The 24,069-nt window shown below is 37.6% G+C and overlaps 1 protein-coding gene and 1 pseudogene across 4 annotated transcripts in view; one reads left to right on the plus strand and one right to left on the minus strand.

Moving 5' to 3' along the window:
* Window positions 1-24,069, minus strand: part of CPEB4 (cytoplasmic polyadenylation element binding protein 4) — a 72,467-nt gene that overhangs the window by 41,336 nt on the left and 7,062 nt on the right. For all 3 annotated transcript variants that reach the window (XM_086362176.1, XM_086362175.1, XM_086362174.1), the window contains exon 2: window positions 7,617-7,698. In XM_086362176.1, the coding sequence (XP_086218302.1) occupies window positions 7,617-7,698 (82 nt within the window). The remainder of the gene's footprint in view (window positions 1-7,616; window positions 7,699-24,069) is intronic.
* LOC147350562 (2-iminobutanoate/2-iminopropanoate deaminase pseudogene) lies at window positions 8,494-10,156 on the plus strand (annotated as a pseudogene). The gene has a single exon (XR_015148975.1). The product of XR_015148975.1 is annotated as a 2-iminobutanoate/2-iminopropanoate deaminase pseudogene (transcript).

Here is a 24,069-nt window from a genome sequence, read left to right on the forward strand (position 1 = left end):
TTATACTGTAGGGAGATCCCTAATATTTTGACAATGACAACCTGCTGACAAAGTCTGAAAACCTTACTACTTAAATGCTATTCAGATTTCACTTCTGAATGGAAAATAATATTATTATCTGTCCATATTGTAATATCTATATTTATTACGTTGTACATAGACGGAGGAGCCTGGTAGGCTACAGTCCATGGGGTCGCAAAGAGTCAGACATGACTGAGCACTTACTTACAAAATACTTAATGTGAAAATGTACAAGATTTTAGAAAAGCACTCATAAATTTGCTACCTGATTGCTGCTTGGGTTTTGATATGGTATTTCTAACTGTAAATTGTCACATATATTTATTTCTTTACCAATAAATATTACCAATTTATCAAGAAATTTACCAATTTCTTTACCAATAAATACTACCGATGTTTATTTCTTTACCAATCCCTGCCCTGAATGTGAGTCTAACAAAAGTAAATCACAACAGTCATAAAATATGTGAGCTTTAATACAGCTGCAAAGAAAAGAAAAAGCTGTATGAGTTAAAAGCATCTTTAGAAACAGTTAGGCTTTTTAACCTTTTAAATAACATAAAAAGTTTACTGTCACTTTCCCCTCTGGCCCCCTTTACCCTCACTTCTCATCCAGGTAAAAACAGAGTTACAATAATGTTTTAAGATGCCTACTCAATTTTCCTGGACTCAAATAAGATTCTTTGTATTCAGTATTCAGGATTAAGATATGGAGATTGCTTGAGTAATTATGGACCGATCATGGATGACATAAGACAAATTCCCCTTTTGTGACAACTACTTATATGATTTTCAGAACAAATAAGAACAAGGGTCAATATTTCATCACCAACACGTGTAGGGCAAAGGATCACTACTTTGTATTTACCAGCACATGTTATATAAAAAGTCCGGCAGATGAGAATCTGGCCAAGGAACAAGGGGCATTTAGTATGAACCAGGTTGGTTTCAGTTCAGAGCTTAGAATAAGGAAGACTTCAGTCTCAGGCTACCATCACATCAGTGTTCACAGACATCCCATTCTGTTCTCCCAGGCATTTCCCTTTCCCCTCCTTCCCTTGAAAATTTTAAAACAAAACAAACCTGAAACAACAGCAATCCTCCAACCTGGAAAAGTACGGTCACACAGTTTGAAACCCACACCTTTGTAAACTCTGCCTACACAGTGCTATGAGGAATCAAAAGAATCCTGAGCAACAGTGAACCAGAAAGGAGTGGGTCTGAAGTCAGAACTCAGCCTGCACCAGCGACAGACAATCATGGTCCACCACTCTAGTCCCCTCCTTCCTCACAAAGGAAGTTACCTCAACGCAGAAGCCCAGGTCCCATCCTTCAGCACAACTAAGCAAAAGAAAAAGACTGTTTAGGATGTTCCATTTCAGCAGTCAGGAACGGGAGGGTGTGGAAGGAAAGGAAATCACTTCGCTTCTCAACAGCCACACGCAAAGTTCATTATAACCAAGTTTATAAACTGCACTCTCTGCTGTGTGCCTTACTCCATTACTCATGAGGCTTCTAAGAGTAAGGAATTTTCTCCTCCCTAGGGCCCTCCACTACTCACTCCCCTGCTACGCTGCTTTGAATCATTTGGTATCATCCAAACAGAGCAAGAAAGAACCAGCCAGGTTTGCAGGGCAGCTGCCTGGAAGACTCTTGAGTCTTCAAGGCTTGTAGTATTTAAAGATGCTCCAATTCACCAGAAGACATTTGATACCACACAGTGGTAATTTGCTAGGAAAGAGAAATTTGACTATGAATCCAAACATAATTTAGTTGCTTTGCATTATCCGTGTCTTCTCTATGGTACTTTGTATCAAGGACCATTAAATATCCCTTGAAGAAAAATGTCCACCTAATCCTTTAAAAATGTGACTGGGGATTGGGTTGCATAGTAGTACATAGCTGTCTTTCCACAAATTGCCACTGATTTAAACAGAAAAAGATGAAATACTATAAGAAATTATATCCCTACACCACTATTTCAAATAAATCATTTTAATAGTATAGCAATAGAAATTACTTTGTAAAAGTCCCTTTTATATTTAAAACTATGTACTCTGAAACTCACATTTATAACTGAATATAAAATTTAGTCCTATTTTCAGAAACTCTGATGAAAGGTTCTAGAGCTTTCTCAGTGTACATAAAGTCATATACAATATCTGTTCAAAACATCTGTATCAGTATATAACACCTGTTCTTGAAAATACAGAACTACGTGACTGCAATTTTACGTATAGGAATATGAAAAGAACTGCTGATCCAAGGAAAATTTAAGGTTTTCTGGTTATTATTTATGATATCTTTTTAAAGTAGACTAACGTTACTCCTTCCACTGTTGTAGAGATACAGAATCTAAGTAATTATTTCAACAGTCACTCTCTCTCTCACAGTGACACAGAAAACCTTACTCAAAATTAGCAAAACTGGCTTTGTATACTAAACTTTCAACTGATTTTCATGATTTTCTCCTAGAGAGATTATTATAAATGGCTTTTCTTAGCAACAAAGAAAAGAGGCACAGATGGAATCATCACTTGCGCACTCGTTTAAGCATTTGTTTCAAACAAGTTCACACATATGAAAAATAGTTGGGGAAGAGCCCTCTAATTTAATGTGCAGATAAAGAAAACAATTCCCAAAAGTTATTTTAAAATGTAAGGTCACAATACCTTAAGCAGTCAGGAATTAAATACATAGCATTTGGGGGATAGGTCCAGCTCTTCAAATAAGTTCTTATTAAATGAAAACATGAAGCACGTAAGGCACGAAGGTTTAACTGTACAACACACTCCCACACTTACTCAACATATGCAATAGGTTTCTTGGGCACCATGGGAATATGTAAAAGACTGGCACTTTAAACAACTTGCATTTCTGAATTCGATCATCATTGCCCACATGCAAATTAAGTATTTTAAAATGCCTGAAACTCAGAGAGACTGGTTTAGATAACACTGAGCTCCCCCTTCCAAAACCTGGAAGCAAGATGCATTCTGTAACAACATGAAGAGTAAAAGACTCTAATTTCATAATATATTGAGGAAAATTAAAACAGTATTCTGATTATAACTTAATTAATATCTGAAGAACAACTATATAATGTTTTGACAATTTACAGATTGCCTTTGTTCACTCAATAATTTTGCTGTTTCATTAGGCTTTCCAATGAAATGAAGCAAATTGGATATTAAGTTGTTTTAATATATAGGATTTAAAACACTCAACCACTAATATGAAACTATGGATTGTTCAACTGTGTGATATCTGGTAATTTTATTTCTGATAATTTGTCTCTTTATTCCAGTGCTGTCTCCCTCTGATTCCATTCCATAAACTGGTTTATGCATATATTCCTTTATTCCATTCATATACAGAAAAGAAAAAAAAAAAGGCCCCTTAATTTTTAGAGGACTCTTCTACGTATACTGAAAATAATACCACTTCATGAATCTTTATTTCAAGCTATGCTTGAGAGACTGAAAGCAGATGCACTGGCACGTGATTTTAATCTATTTCATGCTGCTCCATTTCTAAACAGTAAGTACCAATTTCACAGGCAAGAGAAAACACAAATAGCACTAAGATACAATATTTCCCAAGGAAACATCTCAGCATCTACAATGGTAAAAGATTTTCCTGTCCAGGTGAAGGAATTACTTGATAAGCCTAATAATTATTGTAGCAATGCACAAGCTGCCATCTCGGAGATAACTCAAGAATTGGTGTACAGCACAGGCTCTTAGCTTATGAGACTGGGTGTACAACGAGGAAAATGAAATCGGTCTCCAGGGAAGAACTGTTACAGATTGTCACTGGTGTTAGTTATGGAGAAGGCAATACATAATTTCATGGGTAAAAATAACATACAGACATGCCAGCTGATCAGTGAAAGGACCTAGAGATAAGGCAGAGGGAGGACCTTTTCCTCTCAAAGAGGTAAACCTCTGTACATGGAGAAGATGATAAGAAGCCTTAAAATTCTTAGAAAAACTATTTTTAAATAAACCATAAAATTAAAAAAAAACAATGTAAATTATGAAATGAAAGCTAGCTATTCCATTTGCACATTTCTTTTATCTTTTTAAAGGCTGCTAAACAAGCCAACTGGAATCAACAGCATATTCATAAAAAACTGAAAAATTATATTTGAAAGTTGAAAGTTTTGAGACATAGACATATTAACATCTTGTCTGTTGATGGCAAAAATAAAATTTTGGACCCACTTTATTAAGGGAGTTTCTTTTTCCCCCAAAAAAATAAGCAAATTTAATTTTTATGTAAATAAATAATACAGCCTTACAAATTCATTCAGTTGACAGATCTTGTATCAATTTAGGCTCTATTATTTAAACATATACACACAAACCACATTTCTATGTGGGATTGCAAATGAAAATAAAAATAAATGAAGTCATTCAACATACATTTTATAAAATCATTTTAAAATAAAATGAACCCAAATATAAAATCTGCCTCCACATGATAGTTTTTTAAAAATAATTTTCAAATTAATTCTTTTAATTGCATCTTTATACCACTTTTCTGAAAGCCATATTGTTCTATACTAATCTCACAGAAATAATGCCTATTTTCTGTTTACTCTATTTCTAAGGAAGCAGAGCCCATGAAGAGGCCACTTATTCAAAATGGATAGGCATTATTACTTTAAAAGGAGAGAGGAGAGTCTGACAAGAAATAAAGTATTCCCATGAGCAAAACTGCATTACAATGGACTACAATGGTACAAAGTTCATCATCTTGGTTTTAAAAAAAAAAAAAGCATAACTACTGTCTGACATTTTAGGACCATGAACTCATCTATGAAGTACTTACTGCTCTTAAAAGGAAAAAATACACAAATTCATTTAATATGCTTAAGTCACCTTGGCACCTTATATTGAAACTGGTTTTCTCATTTGATAAGCATGAAAACAAATAGATGTTTAGCAATAAAAATCGATACCATGTATTGAGTGTTTTCTCAATGAACTGGGCAGTATGCTGGATTTTATAGACACATCATATCATACCACAAATTAGTGGCAGAATGGCAATTTAAATCCCAGTCCATCTGACTTGAAAACCCATGGTCTTTCATTCTGGCATATTTCCTCTTATAAATCACAATTTTACAAAATCTTTGTGTTCCCGTATTAGGTCAATCAGGTTTAATTCTGTCACCAGACTTATCTTTTAATTATCTCTAGAAAATTAGTCTAGGTAATTATTTACGTAAATATTGGTAAGAAGAAATTAAAAAGGGAATATGGTGACTCAGATAGTAAAGATTACCTGCCTGCAGTGGAGAAGACCCATGTTCAATCCCTGGATCAGGAAGATCTCCTCAGAAGGGAATGGCTAACCACTCCAGTATTCTTGCCTGGAGAATCACATGGACAGAGAAGCCTGATGGGCTGCAGTCCATGAGGTAGGTGGCAGAGAGTCAGACATGACTGAGCGACTAACACTTTCTTTTCATACAATAAAGGCAGAAGTTTATACAATAAGCCACTTAGTGAACTAGAAAAGAAAAAATAAATCTGAGTTGTCCTGACTATATCTGATAAACCAAGCAAATGTTGTTAATCCTATTGGAAAAATGTGTACAAACTCTTATAAAAATACTAGAGGCTTACTTCTTAGAAGTGAAGTGACGGTCACTCTGTCGTGTCTGACTCTTTGCGACCCCATGGACTATACAGTCCATGGAATTTTCCAGGCCAGAACACCGGAGTGGGTATTCTGAAAGGAATACTGGAGCCTTTCTCTTCTCTAGGGGATCTTCCCAGCCCAGGGATGAAACTCAGGTCTCCCACATTACAGGTGTATTCTTTACCAGGTGAGCCACAAGGGAAGCCCTACTTCTTAGAAGCATGACATAATAAAGGGTTTATGACTGCTGCCATTTGTAAACGGTTTTCTCTGATAAAAGACACAGGCACTTATCATGAAAATGAGTTCTAATTATTATCCCTAGTATCTACTACATAAGAGAAGAGGCTCTTAAAAGAAGTTGCTGATTAAATCAATATAAATCAATTAAGGAAACAACCACAGATTCACAGCAAGTTACAAACAGTAGTACAGAGAGATTCTGTGTACCCTTTATTCAGTGTCCCCAATTGGGAACGTCTTATGTAACTATACTACAAAACCAGGAAAGTGAGACTGTACAATCCACAAACTATATTCCTATTTCTCCTTTAGCTACTTCAAAGTGTGCAGTTTTTCTGGTGCTTCATTTTTCTGTTGGGAAAACAAAGGGTCAAAGAGGCTGAAAGACTAGCCAAAGTCAGAGCGCTAAGAAGTGACAAAATAAAAAGCCAATTCTGAAAGACCATCTTTCCTCAGAAACAAAGTATACGACCCCATTAGAAGCCATCAGAAGTCCATGAGGAATTCAGTAAAGACATTCAAAATAATCCTATTTCAAACTTTGTTCATCAGAGAGATACATATTTTTTCACATATTAGTTTTCATCTTTCCAGACTTAAAAAAAATCCTCATTAAAAAATTTTCTGTTATAGGTCTGCTGAAAAACAGTTTTACTGCATCAGTAATATGGTAAACCAAACACAAAGAAAACTAGGCCAAGATAGTTACCACTTAAAGTCATATAGGCTCCTTGCCACCTTTGATCCCAGTACAAAGCTGTCTTGGCAAAAAGCAGGCTCATAAACAGTGAATGAATGAACAACTTAAGTGACAGGACCAAATATACCAAACAACCCAAATGTTTTTAAAAACAAACAGGAAAACTCTGCAGTATAGTAAAATGAGATTTTTTGCAGAAAAATATTTATTTTGTGGGGTAGTTTTCATAACATCAGAGATAGAATGGCCCTTAAAGAACACCTAATCTGGTCATTCTCATCTCTGGCTACACATGAACATCACCTGAGATATTAAAAAAAATCATAAGCTTCACCCCACACCTGGAATGGGGCCCAGGCATCTGTGTTTTTCAAGTTCCCCATTATTAAGTCCCTTATTATAAGAGTGGTTCTAAGTACTTTATTAAAAATGAAGAAATTGAGGCCTAGTCAAACTGCAATATCTTATTCAGTACAAGAATTTATACCAGAATCCAAGTGGGAATAGCATGACTTTTTTAACATAATATATAAAAAGGATTTCAAGAACTACAAAGCTTCATTTTAACTTTGAAACTGTTAGCAATTAAAAAAAAAAATGTGAAACTAGGCTGAAAGCTCTATCAACATTTGAACTCTTCCTAGTGTATGGTTATTGTCATTGGTGAGCAGACATACAGGTGAGCAATACTAAGCAGGTTTTGCCTGAAAGATTAAAAAAAAATGAGAAGTATGGTTCCCATCTTTCCAGTTAACTGCCCTCCCTTAGCAATCAGTACTCTTGTAGTTCCCTTAATTGGTACTGTAAAGGGCTTACAGTGGATGTCTATCAAGTAAGTTTGATTTTTGAACAAAATGAGATACATGTATAAAATAGATGGAACTGGATACAAAATGTGAACCTATAATATTCGCCATATTGCTCATCAAGTTACTCAGATAATAATACACATTTTACACTATTTACTAAAATCAAACAGTTATATTTGGAAAATTACCTTTAATTGAATCATTTTCAGCTCTCATTATGTCAATGAGTGAACTCTCCAATGAGTGCATGTCAAAAGTCCTGGGGCGATCCTGTAAACACAAACAGCCACAAACCACTTTTAAAATAGCATATAATTATAAAAGAAAATAATAAGCTGCATCTGATGAGACACAGATCAAAAAGCAGGAATTTTCTTCCCTCTCCATGTAAGGCACATTATTACTACATTTTATTTTTAACACTTGCAAAATATCAAAATCACAAGTACCCAGGGCTCAGCAAAGACTGACTTGATTTCCAATAATAATTTTCAATAAAAGCATTACTTTCAAAAACAAAGCAAAAACTAATTTCCATATGGTTAAGAATATTAAACATATATAAAAACAGAATTCATAATCTTTTTCTGTCACTTAAGATTTCAGTAATGTGGCAAAGCTTCCCAAACTTGTTTCAGCAGTATTCTGTTAAGGTGACATCTACATGTTCTATTCAGAATAGCTATATTTACTTATAAGCCAAGATCTGAAAATAGTCATCAAATGTCTACAAGACCACTAAGTAGCAAAGTAGTCTTGATTTTTCTGCCATTAGAATAAAAGGAAGACAGGATATGGAGAACACTGCTGGTCTCAACCCTGGCTTAACAAAATGGACTTCATGAATGGGTGAGGAATCTGAAAATACACAACCATGCTGATGCTGCGGCATTCTTCAGGGTATTAGACATCATTAAAACCAAAGTTTAGCTCGACAGTGAAAAGGAAATGAAAACATTTTCAAATTAAATACTAAAGGGAAAGCAGTGTAATACCTGTTTCTGACCCATCTTGAGAATAAATATATACTTACAAAGACCACAGCAAGGTTATTAAAGAAAAGGGGGAGGTGAAGAGCGAGCGAGAACCGAGTTCTGTGTAGTTGTTTCCGAGGGGCAGCAAGGGGGAAGGGTTAACCATGTTGTCTTTGGTCAGAAAGATAATCAGCACCACGAAAGCCCCCGCGGCCACTGGTCCCTACAGTCAGGCTGTGTTAGTCGACAGGACCATTTACATTTCAGCACAGCTAGGCATGGACCCTGCAAGTGGACAGCTTGTGCCAGGAGGGGTGGCAGAAGAGGCTAAACAGGCTCTTACAAACATAGGTGAAATTCTGAAAGCAGCAGGCTATGACTTCACGAATGTGGTAAAAGCAACTGTTTTGCTGGCTGACATAAATGACTTCAGTACTGTCAATGATGTCTACAAACAATATTTTCAGAGTAGTTTTCCTGCAAGAGCTGCTTACCAGGTTGCTGCTTTGCCCAAAGGAGGCTGTGTTGAGACCGAAGCAATAGCTGTGCAAGGACCTCTCACGACAGCATCGCTCTAAGTGGGCCAAGTGTTATTTAGTCTGGAAATTTAATAGTATTTTTAAACTAATGGCTTAATCCTTGTTGGAAAGTGTAAGACTGAAATATCTAGAAATATGGAAATACCATATAATAAGGGAAACAACATGAAGATTAATGATGAATCTAGTTACTAATGTTACAAATTATACTTCTATAACACTTGTATTGCTGGATGTGGGAAAACAGACATGCCTTACTGAGTTAACTCAGAAGAATAAAAGTAGAGAAATAACATAGGAAAAATGAGCACACCTAATTCAACTAAACCCTATTAATTTAATGACGTGAAGTATTTTATTATGTCAGATATGTGATTTTTGCTTGAATAAAATTAAAGCATTTAAATTTGAATGGCAGAGATAAAGGAGAAGAAACGGAACCAAATTTTATATAGATAAAATTTTTCTAGTGGAAATAGTATGCAGATTTTCCTTGGTGTGATTCCATTTACTGATTTTTTTTTTAACAGTTTAATGTATGCATTAAATTACGTTACCTAAATAAAAGTGAAGAAACCAAAAAAAAATAAAGAAAGAAAGAAAGGGGGGCTTCCAAAGGAATTTCAGAAGCGTGATTTCAGAACTCTCTCTTCAATGATATTTTTCTCTCATTACTTTTTAATTCAAAGCTTTGGCTTTTTAAAAGAATTTGCCTAATTTTATCCACCCCCGCCCCTTTTCTTTCAGACTTGCTGGGCTCTCATTTTCCACATTTCAGCTAACTTAGAACTTTATGTTTGATAGAGTATGTCCCCCATCTTTCGATCATTCTGACATTTCTCCTCTGTCCTTCCCTAAGACTACTCACCCTGCTGCTAAGTCGCTTCAGTCATGTCTGACCCTGTGCGACCCCACAGACGGCAGCTGCACTCTTACTCTTCTTCCCTGAAACAGGGACCACTCCTTCTGACCCCACCCACCAAACAGATATCCAAAAATGTTCACTCTTATGGGTGGAACACAAACTTTTTTTTTTAAGTTCCACAACCTGAAGGGTCCAAGGGTAGTTATATTGGGATATCATCTATATTTAAAGTAGAGAATGTTACAGGTTTTTTCCCCTAGGACGGCATGGGATAAAAATGGGAAGGGGAGTAGATGTCTTAACATGCTCTTCTGCTCTAAACTAGTATGGCTCCTCCAGAATATCTTTCCCACTTTTCCTCCTGATTCTTTCCTCATTGTCCTCATCTTCTCAATATGGTCAATAGAAAGAGGCAAGAGGACAGGTGGCCAGAATGAGAATTTCTAAGAGTAAATGTTCACAAAAAGGAGAAACTCTTCTGTTTTTATCCTTCCTCATCTCAAGCACTGAATTAAATCAAAACTTTAATGCGTATTCTTTTGGAAGTCAAGTGGATTTGAGGCATAACTGGAGAAAGAAGTTAAGAACAAATTCCACTATCTCATTCTGCAGTCACTGGATCTGTCCTCCCTTCAACAATCTAAAATCCACACTCAAAATCAGGCCAGCCACTATCTCTATTTCCACAACAAAGCCAGTCTTGGAGACACTAATGCTCAGAGTCTTCACTTGCCTATGTCCTCTGACTGTGGGTTTCCCAAGGGTAGAAAGTATGTCTTACATCAAATGTTCCCCATGTGTACAATTCCCAAAGGGTGATGGTATGTTGAGATGTTCATCTCCTCAACACACAGGACTGTCCATAGGGCCTGGTGTGGCAGGAACTCCCTGGCAGATGATTTCTGCTTCTGTATTTTCATTTTCTATGTATGCCATGATGTGAAACAGGCTGAAAAGCCTTGTTCCACGTATCTGTATCACTGTACCTCACACAGGGTCTGGCAGCTTAGAAAGCACACACGTTTCCTCAATTGATGAATGAAGGCGTTTCTTTGAGTAATTTTTATTAAGTGTTGAAAGCATTTTTTCTCTCCTATTTCCTTATCTTGAGGTTTGTTTTTTAAATCCCCTTTCAGAGCTGGGCGGGGTGGGGGGTAGGTAAGCAAAATGAAACTGTGATGGCTACGGGGGAGATGTAACAGGAGACCTCAGCCTGTTTTTTTAATGCAACTACAGTAGTGAGCAGCCTGTGAACCTTCAGGACTTGCGTTTTGCCAATCACGGAATGACAAAAGCACCCAAGAGAATGAGTTGGTAAAAAAAAAAATCAGTGTTTTTGTTTGGTTTGTTTTATGACAGCTGCTTCTGGTAAGTAAAGAAGCATCCTTTTCACCTAGAGGTTTCCAAATGTAGTGGAATTCAGCAAAGCCACTTCATACCGCCTTGCCCCAGGACTCTCCAGACTATTGTCTAAAACATAAAGGTTTTTGCTAAACTAACCACCACTGACTTATGATTGGTAGAGTACATTAAAACTAAAACCCTAAATGAATATCTAAATTTTCAGTAGTGCTTGGTGGAATTAAAAAACAAAAAACTCTCTATCCTTTTTATACTTTTACTAGTTTTCATTTGTCACAATATAAATCTGATAAATAAACACCAATATACAAACTCTGACTCTCAGATGCAATGTGTTAAGAAGAATTTTCAGGCTCTGAATGGATTTAGAAGAAAACAATGTCTCAAAAGACACGTATGTGTAAATGCAAGATACAAGTCCCACTGGCACAAGTACCACATTTTTGCCAACCCTGGTCTAATATGTTCGCTCTCTTTGTAGGTCAGTGGGTAAACAATCCGCCTGCAATGCAGGAGGCCTGGGTTCGATTCCCTGGGTGGTAAAGATCCCCTGGAGAAGAAAATGGCAACCCATTCCAGTATTCTTGCCTAATATGTCTAACACGTACTTCTCCCCACAATTCAATCTTATTTGAAATTATAATTATTACAACTACTTTACATTTATATAACACTTTGTTTCTTATGATGCTATAGTAATTCAAGCCACATATTTTGCCAAGCAAATGTTCTGTTCTCAGGCAGGGTCCAAAGTTTATCATTTTTGATTACTCTCTCACTGATTTTTTTCTATTTTAAATACCCAATTTTACCAAAAGGACTAAAGTGTAAACATCTGTGCCATTAAGAAGTAGATGGAGGGGAACAGACACCAATAAACCCAAGAAATAAGAGCAGACAAACAATGCTGGTTTTTCTGCCCAAAAACCAGGGTGTCAAATCAAGAGTGTTCTGATTTCTACGTTTCATCCTTTGATTTTGCCTTTTTGGCTTACTAATTAACCCAAACATCATAATCATTTATTTATTTTCTAGAATTCATTTCCCAGAAAGTAAACTAACTATAAAATAGAAATTCTGTTAAGTAATAGCTCTTCTTAATTTAACTTGAGATGGTGACCAAAATATGAACATCAGCCTAAATCCGCGGAGCATTAGACATTAGGAAGTGTGACATGTCATGTGAGCTTGAGCACTTTCATCCTCTAGACCTCATTCCTGATCTGAAATAGGAAAGAGTCTAATTAAACCTCTAAGGTTCCTTTCCCAGCAACAAAATACATCTGTATTTTAGCTTTCCCATATCCTAAAACAGTCTGTGCTCTTTCAAGATTTGCAGTTTAAATTATAATGAGTTTGGCAGGAATCTAAGATGTGAACGAGGATGACTGATGAAAGTTTATAACTTCTTGCCCACAAAAAGGTGGGAGTTAATTAATCTTATTAACAAGAAAATGAACTCTTGTAAGTCTTAAAAGGACAGTCACTATGTTTTCATTATGCTATACATAATGCAAAATAACAAGCTTTATCAAAAAAGTAAAAAAAACAATTTGTTAAAGGGGGAATGTCCTGATTTCCAATAAAAGCTCAAACAAAACAAAAACACTGACAACTCTATTTGCTTCAACCCGCCACTGCCAGTTTATCTTGGCAGCCCACAGAGAAAAGCAGATCTAGTCTTTATTGAGAATCTACTAAGTATCTGACAATATTCTAGGTAGTTTTTAAATACTGTCATTAGTAATCTTCAAACCTCCTTATAATTTAGATTGTATTATTCTCAATTTTGGAGAAGGAAATGGCAACCCACTTCAGTATTCTTGCCTGGAGAATCCCATGGACAGGAGTCTGAGGGGCTACAATCTATGGGGTCACAAAAGAGTCGGACACAACTGAGCAATTAAACAACAATTCTCAATTTAATGATAAAAACTAAGACCAGGGAAAAACACAGTTTATTGCACAGATAGATTACTGCTTAGTTCAGCAGCTTAGTCTGGATTCAAGAGCCCAAGTTTCACTCCAAAGCAGGTGGCGCTACCTTGGGTAAAATAATGGTCATGGCAGTCAAAAGACCACACTAATTAAGATACGTATTAGAATAAATGAGACACTCTGCCTGCCTTAAGGGTTCTGGGGTGAGGGACATGCTGGCTGCTGCTGCTGCTGCTAAGTCGCTTCAGTCGTGTCCGACTCTGTGCGACCCCACAGACGCAGCCCACCAGGCTCCCCCGTCCCTGGGATTCTCCAGGCAAGAACACTGGAGTGGGTCGCCATTTCCTTCTCCAATGCATGAAAGGGAAAAGTGAAAGTGAAGTTGCTCAGTCATGTCCGACTCTTAGCGACCCTATGGACTGCAGCCTACCAGGCTCCTCTGTGGGATTTTCCAGGCAAGAGTACTGGAGTGGGGTGCCATTGCTAGTACCTAGCAAACAGGAGGCACTCAAGTATGACTCAATAAATGAAAAAAAAACAACAAAATGTACATAGGTAATATAGGATAATATCAGAGCCACTAAAAACATGAGAGAGAGAGAAGCCTTATCTTCCTTCTTCCTGTTGAGATGACAGATCGATGTGGTCCACAAATTAAGAGACCTAACTTGCATCTCTAGGTTAACTACAGCCAACCACAGGAGCAGAAATGGTAGTAACAGTAATAGTATCAGGTAACATTTATCAAGATCTAATGCAGTATGAGTGAACTCCAGGAGCTGGTGATGGACAGGGAGGCCTGGCATGCTGTGATTCATGGAGTCACAAAGAGTCGGACACGACTGAGCGACTGAACTGAACTGAATGCTTTACATGCATAATCTCATTTAGTCCTCACAAAAATTCTATACAGTAAGTGTTCAGTTATTATCCCATTTCACAGATAAGACGGCGTAGCTTAGCATGATTAACTAACTTTATCAGTGTCAGGTTAAGCAGAGAATGCAGAATTTGAACCACCAGCCTGACTTTAGAAATGTGAGCTTAACAACCACGAATGAAAATAAAAGACCACCAATTATTTTCAAGGCTCAGCAAAGCAAACTTAATTACAATGCAGAGATCTTTTTTTTTTTCTTTTTTTTGGTAACCTGAGTTGTTGTATTTAATACATTGAGTTGCATCGCAACTGGTTGGTTTCAATTTATGTCATCTCTACTTCACAGGGCAATTTCTAAAGGAAAAACCACAAAAGCCACTATGAAAATCAAAGTTGATAAAAATAACCTTCTGACAAAACAAATTAGCATTTCAAAGAGCAAGATCTGTCCTTTTAATATACACCTGAATAATCCTGACTGCCACAGCAAAATAGGAAGATTTACATCAGCAAGTAACTGATGACATGGCTTTTTGTAACTTCCCAGAAGTAGCCACAAGAAGCACATGAACCTGTGGGTCTATTACTACCAGGATGAACAACCTGACTGCAACTGTGCCACAAACCAAAATTACTATTTCGTAGACTTCAAAAAATATATCCAGATGAACAATAAAAGCCAGTGTTTCTCATATTTAAGAGTATATCAAAATCATTTGGAGGTCCTATTGAAACACAGCCTACTGAGGCAACACCCAAAGTTTTTCATTCAGTAGGTCTCAGTAGGTCCAAGAATTTACATTTCTACTAAATTTCCAAGTGAAGATGGGGACCACGCTTTGAGAACTACTGAGTTAAGCAATTCCATTCCACAGGTTAATTTCATTAGATACTTTGGGATGTGATTTATAGCTTACATCCTGTTTAACAATTATGATGCAGTCCAGCTTAAATATCAACTATTTTACAGTTTACTTTTGAAGAGAAAGGTTTTGCTCTCAAAATCAAAGTCCTCTCTTCCAAGCTCTAAGATGCATAAATTGGCAAAAAATTACAATTCAGTTCAATTTCAACAGAACCACCACTATAACCACTCCATTACTGGTTCTTGTCTTGTCATACTTGAGTTAGTATGTTTTAGCATTACTAGACCTGACTAAAGCACGAGTCCCTTGGACTGCAAGGAGATCCAACCAATCCATCCTAAAGGAAATAAATCCTGAACATTCATTGGAAGGACTGATGCTGAAGCTGAAATTCCAATACTTCGGCCACCTGATTCGAAGAACTGACTCACTGGAAAAGACCCTGATGCTGAGAAAGACTGAAGGCAAGAGGAGAAGGGGACGACAGAGGATGAGATGGTTGGATGGCATCACCGACTCAATGGACATGAGTTTGAGTAAACTCCAGGAGTTGGTGATGGATAGGGAGGCCCGGCATGCTACAGTCCATGGGGTCGCAAAGAGTCAGACACAACTGAGCAATTGAAGTGAACTGACATTCTTAAGAACCAGAGCCAAAATTCAGCTACACCCTTTACTCACTGTCTTCCCATAAAGACATACATGACTGTGAGCATCATTCTCAGATTGCTATGTATCTGTACTAGCTTATGGAAGTTTCTCTTTCTGGCTTACTCTCGAAGTTTCTCCCTGGTGAAGAAGGGAAAGGAAAACATTTTGGTCTGAAAGGCAAAGTCTGTGCCAGTATAACAGCTGCCAAAAAAAATATGAAATTTGAGATGCCAGGAGAGCCCATAATTAATCAAAGGCAACTATGACAGTTTTAATCCAAAATTTGCCAAAACGTAAATATTTTCTTGGATTAAATATTTAAGGCCACAGACATCAAAAGTTGACAATATAGTCAGCTTTCAAGATTCCACTGTCAGATGACCCTTCCATCCCTATGCAAACACAAGTCCCCTTTTCCCGTATCTGCCAAGCACACTGACAGCCCATATTTATGAACAAAGTCTATGATGACTACCCACTCCCTCCTTCCCTGGACTGTGAGCTCCACTCATCCCCAAAGCCACAGACTGCAGCAACTGTGCAGGGCAAAGTAAGTTCCTCATCATTGCCGCCATCATTATTAAAATGGCTAACATCTCTTCTGGCTCTGTGTCTCAGATAAAAGATGCATGATTTCTGTACACTAGTTCCTCACAACCATCATGTAAAGTGGGTACAATTATCGCCCCCATTTTAGGCTTCTCATGAAGCTATGAGATGTTAACTACTTACACTCAAAGTCACCAAGTAAGTGGTGGAGTCTACTTCATAGCAGAAGCTCAGAAAAGTGGTCCGTTATTAAATGAACTTTGTCACAACCTATGATATCCTTCACTTGTATACAGGGTCTGAATGCAGAGAACAAGTGTCAGAGGTTAAAGTGAAAGAAGTAATTATCTCAAGTAGGAAAAAACTACAGTTACTAGCATCTCATATTTCTTAGCAGGGTCCCTCTTCAGTCAGTGTTTTCTCGTTATGAACACTTTATAATGAGGCAAACAGTCTTACAGATCTTAGGCTACCAAGTGTTTCCTAATAGAATAATAAACTATAACAAAACGGATCAATGTCTTTAGTATATTACCCTGATTGAATCAATAGCTCCATTTTCTCCCATGTGAACTGATGAATCAGATCTCTCCAGAAAGCCCTTGAGAAAATTTGCTTTTATTCCACCTTCACTAAATAAACCACATTCATGTTCAGTATTAGAAATCCTTAAAGTGATAAATATTTCTTGTCACCACTTGACTATATTAAAAAAACAACTTGGCATTCTAGACTTGATTAGTCAGTTCCTAAATCAATAGACCCCTTCTTCTTGTTAACCATTTGTTCATTTCCACTTTACCTGGCAGATGAAAATAACTAAAATCTATTCTAAGACTTGTGTTTAAATCACCACTTACTAGACAAATGGTCTTGACATCATATCTCTGAACCTTGATTTCATCAGTGAAATAAGGATCTCCCTTACTTCACACATGTCCCTTATAAAAACTGGGTTGAGGAGAAATGAAATAAAGTCCATAATAGATCATGCACAATACCCACCAGTTAGGAGATCCACTCAATAAACATTCCCTCTGCTCCTTCTCTCTCCAGTGCAATAGCAGAAGAGCCCCAAACCAACATATTAAATTAGGTATTGTTTGTATCTTAATAATTCAGCTGTTCCGTGCTACTTCCTATGGCTCATTTTCATAGAGAAACAAAAAAGGGGGGGGAAAGATCTTTCCTACTTAATATACTATTTGGGGCAAGAGATCATTAATTCAGGAAAGTGAGTAAGTTCTATTAAAACTCAGGCCATTCCTCTATCTTTGGCTGCTTACTGGCAATCAGCATTCCTCTGCTATGTATCTGCTGGGTGTGATCAGGGTCCGGAGTCATCAGAGAGAATGGTCACCCAAATACACAATCTTTATTCCTAAAGTGAGGTTTGTATCCTGTAACCCACACAATCCATAACATTTCTCTCTTCCATGAGCCTTGACCATAACATCAAAAGGCAGCCTGTACCCACTGTCAGCCTCTGGGCTCTCATAGCTACCACCGTCAGATCCTTAGCTCTCCAGTGTCTCCTGAGAAGGCAGCACTTCTCAATATTCAGGCACAAAGCAAGATGTCACCGACACCTCAGTTCATGAGGAGGAGAGTGTCTACCTTGGTCATGCACTCCCACCATACGGTCCACAGAAGGCATAAAACATTTGTGGGTTGAAAAACAAGAGATGAAAAAGTGTGATGCAGTCCAAAGGCCTGGAAAAGATCACAAACCTTTAAATTCCCCTTAAAAACAAACAAAAATATAGCCCAAAAGCTCTGAGTCCTTCCTGTTCTCTCTCCTTTTGGAGAAGCTTCTCACAAATTCACAGAAATATAAACCCAGGAGAAAGCTGAGATGGCGTAGAGAAAACTGGACAATCTCCTCCCGAGTGTCTGGTCATCAGCTGATATTCTAGTGTTTTGTTGGATCTCTCTCCCTTTTCTTTGACAGACATGTGACCACCAGCACTCTTCTTGTCTGAGAAGGGAGATGTGGCCAATAGTGGCTTTTTTAGAGATTAGCATCAGGTTGGGCAGTAAAACAGGCTGGGCAGGTACAACAAAAATATGGGCCTTGCCTCAGTTTCTCACTGTCTTTTTTTAAAAAAACAACTAGAAGATATATTTGTGTGTTTTTAAGAGGGAAAAAAAGACTATCTTTTAGAAACACATACCAAACCATTTACAGATGAAATGATACAGTACCTAGGAAATGTTTCAAAATAACATGAAAGCAGGAAGAGAGGGTTAGGAAGATAGATGAAAGAGGACTGTCAAGGAGCTGATCATTGTTGGAAGCCAGGTGACATGTACATGGGATTTTGCTATATATTCTATTATTGAATATGTTTAAATTTTTCCATAGTAAGAAATTTAAAAGACTTGGGGGTCAGGGGAGAGACTTTACCCAAAGAAGAAACAAACAAAAAAACCAGTTGGTCACCAAATTTTCCAGCAGTGTTCAAGAAAATGAGAGCATCATCTGGGCTGATTCCCTAGTGCACTGAGTTTACTTAACAAAATTATAGTTCAGCTTATAAAATTCTTCTTTAAAGTTAAGCACATATTACCACACAACAGTTAAACAACAGTTTTCACATTTTGAATGTGTGCAATTTCCAACTTTTGAATTAATATTTCTAGTTGATGACCTTCTCTCTTATACCAGCAGAATCTTTTGGAAGCCAAATATTAGAAATACTTCATCTTATTTCTAAAAGACAAGACAAAGAAATGAGAAAATGAAGGATTAGGAAAGCTGAGTAGCTTACCTTAGGTCACACAGCTAGCAAGTGGCACAGCCATAGTTGAAACTCAGATCTGACTTCCATACAATAATTAATAGCTTTTTCTGAGTAGCAATGTTCTTACATCAACTTTTTTTGTTTGGTTCTTTTTAAAGTTCTTATAGACAGTTTGCACTCATCTCACACGCTAGTAAAGTAATGCTCAAAATTCTCCAAGCCAGGCTTCAGCAATATGTGAACCATGAACTTCCTGATGTTCAAGCTGGTTTTAGAAAAGGAAGAGGAACCAGAGATCAAATTGCCAACATCTGCTGGATCATGGAAAAAGCAAGAAATTTCCAGAAAAACATCTACTTCTGCTTTATTGACTATGCCAAAGCCTTTGACTGTGTGGATCACAATAAACTGTGGAAAATTCTGAAAGACATGGGAATACCAGACCACCTGACCTGCCTCTTGAGAAATTTGTATGCAGGTCAGGAAGCAACAGTTAGAACTGGACATGGAACAACAGAATGGTTCCAAATAGGGAAAGAAGTACGTCAAGGCTGTATATTTTCATCCTGTTTACTTAACTTCTATGCAGAGTACAATATGAGAAACGCTGGACTGGAAGAAGCACAAGCTGGAATCAAGATTGCCGGGAAAAATATCAATAACCTCAGATATGCAGATGACACCACCCTTATGGCAGAAAGTGAAGAGGAACTCAAAAGCCTCTTGATGAAAGTGAAAGTGGAGAGTGAAAAACTTGGCTTAAAGCTCGACATTCAGAAAACGAAGATCATGGCATCCGGTCCCATCACTTCATGGGAAATAGATGGGAAAACAGTGGAAACAGTGTCAGACTTTATTTTTCTGCTGCAGATGGTGACTGCAGCCATGAAATTAAAAGACACTTACTCCTTGGAAAGAAAGTTATGACCAACCTAGATAGCATATTCAAAAGCAGAGACATTACTTTGCCAACAAAGGTCCGTCTAGTCGAGGCTATGGTTTTTCCTGTGGTCATGTATGGATGTGAGAGTTGGACTGTGAAGAAGGCTGAGTGCCGAAGAATTGACGCGTTTGAACTGTGGTGTTGGAGAAGACTTGAGAGTCCCTTGGACTGCAAGGAGATCCAACCAGTCCATTCTAAAGGAGATCAGCCCTGGGATTTCTCTGGAAGGAATGATGCTAAAGCTGAAACTCCAGTACTTTGGCCACCTCATGCGAAGAGTTGACTCATTGGAAAAGACCCTGATGCTGGGAGGCATTGCGGGCAGGAGGAGAAGGGGACAACAGAGGATGAGATGGCTGGATGGCATCACTGACTCGATGGATGTGAGTCTGAGTGAATTCCGGGAGTTGGTGATGGACAGGGAGGCCTGATGTGCTGCGATTCATGGGGTTGCAAACAGTCGGACATGACTGAGCGACTGATCTGATCTGATAGACAGTAAGGCTACAGCAACTATTTTACTGACCAGCAGCAGATGCATTCCTTGAAAACATCTGGAAGATCTATTATTAAAAGTATGTTGTATAATGGGGCTACCCTGGTGGCTCAGACAGTAAAGAATCCATCTGCAGTGCGGGAGACCTGGGTTTAATCCATGGGTTGGGAAGATCCCCTTGAGGAGGGCACAGCAACCCATTCCAGTATTGTTGTCTGGAGAACTCCCATGGACAGAGGAGCCTGGCAGCCTACAATCCATAGGGTCACAAAGAGTTGGACACAACAGAGCGACTAAGCACAGCACAGCACATGCTGCATAATATTTAAACATAAACATGGCTTTAAAATGTATAATACTGAGGGATTAACTATAACTCATTACAGATCTGCAAGAAAACAATGATTGGGATACGTGTGTGTGTGTTAGTCATTCAGTCATGTCCGACTCTTTGCAACTCCACGGACTGCAGCCCGCCAGGTTTCTCTGTCCATGGGATTCTCCAGGCAAGAATACTGGAGTGGGTTGCCACGCCCTCCTCCAGGGGATCTCCCGACCCAGGGGTCAAACGGTCTTCTGCATCGCAGGTAACGGTTTCTTTACCGACTAAGCCACCAGGAAAGCCTGATGGGGATATACCTGGCAACTATTCAGCAAACAGTAACTACCCAATCTAAATATTCTACAATATGAAAAATACGTGTTTAGCTTAAGACTTTAAAAATTCAGTTTACAAACATGAGAGAGGACCTGTAAGTGGTCCTTGACATATAATGAGACCTGAATTCTGTGACTCACAGGTTAAAGTTTGCCTTTTGTGGTACCATTTTATCACAGAATTTTAAAAAAGCACATGTGTATGTGTATATTTATAAATGTAACCATCAATAAAATATTTTAAAATGCCATTTATACATTTTTTCTGTTATACCTAAAGCTTAACCTGTTAGTTTTCCTTAAAGTTTAAACAACCCATGGATTAAGATGAAATATAACTATTGGGCTAGTTGTTAATATTTTTATAATGAGAAAAAAAGCAGGTTTAGTATCATTCCAGTACTCTTGCCTAGAAAATCCCATGGATAGAGGAGCCTGGTAGGCTGCAGTCCATGGGGTCGCTAGAGTCGGACACGGCTGAGTGACTTCACTTTCACTTTTCACTTTCATGCATTGGAGAAGGAAATGGCAATCCACTCCAGTGTTCTTGCCTGGAGAATCCCCAGGACGGGAAAGCCTGGTGGGCTGCCGTCTATGGGGTAGCAAAGAGTCGGACATGACTGAAGTGACTTAGCAAAGATCATCCTAAAGGAGATCAGTCCTGGGTGTTCACTGGAAGGACTGATGCTGAAGCTGAAACTCCAATACTTTGGCCACCTGATGCAAAGAACTGACTCATTGGAAAAGACCCTGATGCTGGGAAAGATTGAAGGCGGGAAGAGAAGGGATCAATAGAGGATGAGATGGTTGGATGGCATCACCGACTCAATGGACATGAGTTTGGGTGAACTCCAGGAGTTGGTGATGGACAGGGAGGCCTGGCATGCTGCAGTTCATGGGGTTGCAAAGAGTTGGACATGACTGGGGGATTGAACTGATTGAACTAAAAGATTAGAACAGATCAGAAATAATTACAAATCAAATCAAAACCATTTTTATGAGATATCCAGTCCTGTGCCTAGCTCATAACATAGAAAGTTCTCAATAAATGTGTTATATTTGCTCAGTTGCATCCGACACTTTTGTGACCCCATGGGCTATACACTCCATGGAATTCTCCAGGCCAGAATACTGAAGTGGATAGCCTTTCCCTCCTCCAGGATATTTTCCCAACCCAGGGATCAAATCCAGGTCTCCCACATTGCAGGCAGATTCTTCACCAGCTGAGCCACCAGGGAAGCCCATTATACAAATTAATTAAAATATATATTTAAAAAAAAAAACTTAATTCCAGGATAAAAGTTAAAACATATCTAATTTAAATCTATAATACCTTTCCTGTCTCTTAACCAACCCCATCAAAGTACAGTATCCTCTAATGTATACAGAAATAATCAAATGTTGTAAATTTCTTAAAAATAGGCAAAATCTTTTAGACTACTGAAAAATGCAGACTGCTATTGCTAATAAAAGTTTAGGTATATAAACAATTTAAACTCTTCAAGGAAACTGATAATTCTGCTAAATGTTTTATCTGTCCTGGGTTGCATCTAGCTTATTTAAAAGGAGTATTCTGATGAAATTTCCTGACAGTTTAGTAGTTAGGACTCTTCCCTTCCCTTGTAGGAGGTATGGTTCGATCCCTGGTCAGGGAACAAAGTTCTTGCATGCCAGGTGGAATGGCCAAAAAGAAAAAAAAAAAAGACATATTCTGAGAAGTGTAGAATATATGATAAGATACAACATTAAGAACTGCTCAAAAATCTGTCACAGATACCAAAGCTTTTTGTAATTACTTTAATTTCAAGATTGTACTCAATATTAGAGATTTTAATTTTAAATTAAACAAAAAAATCTAAGCTACTTAATATGGCCACATAAAGTACCTCACAATAACCCTTCACTTATAGGTACTAATATTTGATGAGGTACTGTCTTCCCAAATTTAAGTGACTTGTTCAAGGTCAAGCTATTATAGAGATCAGAGTCAAATTTAAATCTGTTTGGATCCAGAACCTGTGCTTCAGTATACTGTATTTTTGGCCTCACACAATGGCCTTTCTCGGTAATTATCCAAGTGTCAGTTTCAAAAACTGATTAAAAATAGGATCTATACCTATATATTTCCATATACTAAGAATTTTCTAAAAACTTCAAAGTGGAACTCCTTCTAATATTATAAAGTATTATAATATTATAAACACCTTCTGATGTATAGATCAGTCTTATGGACTCTGTGGGAGAGGGAGAGGGTGGGGAGATTTGGGAGAATGGCATTGAAACATGTATAATATCATGTATGAAACGAGTCGCCAGTCCAGGTTCGATGCACAATACTGGATGCTTGGGGCTGGTGCACTGGGACGACCCAGAGGGAGGGTATGGGGCGGGGAGGAAGGAGGAGGGTTCAGGATGGGGAACACAGGTATACCTGGGGCGGATTCATTTCGATATTTGGCAAAACTAATACAATATTGTAAAGTTTAAAAATAAAATAAAATTAAAAAAAAAAAAAAGAACAGAGAAACATGAAAAAAAAACGCCTTCTAAAAAATTATACATTACTATAAATTTATCATGGCAAAAATACACTTTAATTTCTACAAGAACGATTTTCTTTGAACAATATAAAATGACTTCTGTCAGGAAAAATGAAAATGAATGCTCATGTTACAAGCTCCCTGAGAAATGCATTTTATATATATTATCTATGTTGGGACCAAAAACTAAAGTACAATGTAGTGCTGAAAAAAAATGTGATAATGGTACTTCAAGCTTATTTTCCTTATAGCAAGAGAGAAAAGTCATACGGAAAATAAATTTAGACTGCAAAATTCAAAACAGGCATATGTTAACTTTAAGCCTACTTTTCCATTTCTTTCTTATGAATACCAACAAAAACTACTCTCAAAAACATAAACTCATAAACAGCATCTTTCCAACTGCAACTAGCAACACAACCACATTCACTAGGCTTGAAATAAAGAGGCATTTCCTGAAAGATGTTGAACAGTATGTTGATGATATTCCATGGCTTTTCTGAAGACACAACAGAAAATAAAAATTTTCAAAACTACCCTGCCCAAGTTTTGATTTCATCATAAAAGCAATTAAACCTAGTTAAAAGCCTTTCTACAAAAAGGAGTAAAATTGCATCTGATAGATTTTTCCCAAAGT

Source organism: Bos grunniens, chromosome 20 (genome assembly GCF_055505025.1).
Source record: "Bos grunniens cultivar Pamir isolate PY7600 chromosome 20, Bosgru_T2T1.0, whole genome shotgun sequence".
NCBI lineage: Eukaryota > Metazoa > Chordata > Mammalia > Artiodactyla > Bovidae > Bos > Bos grunniens.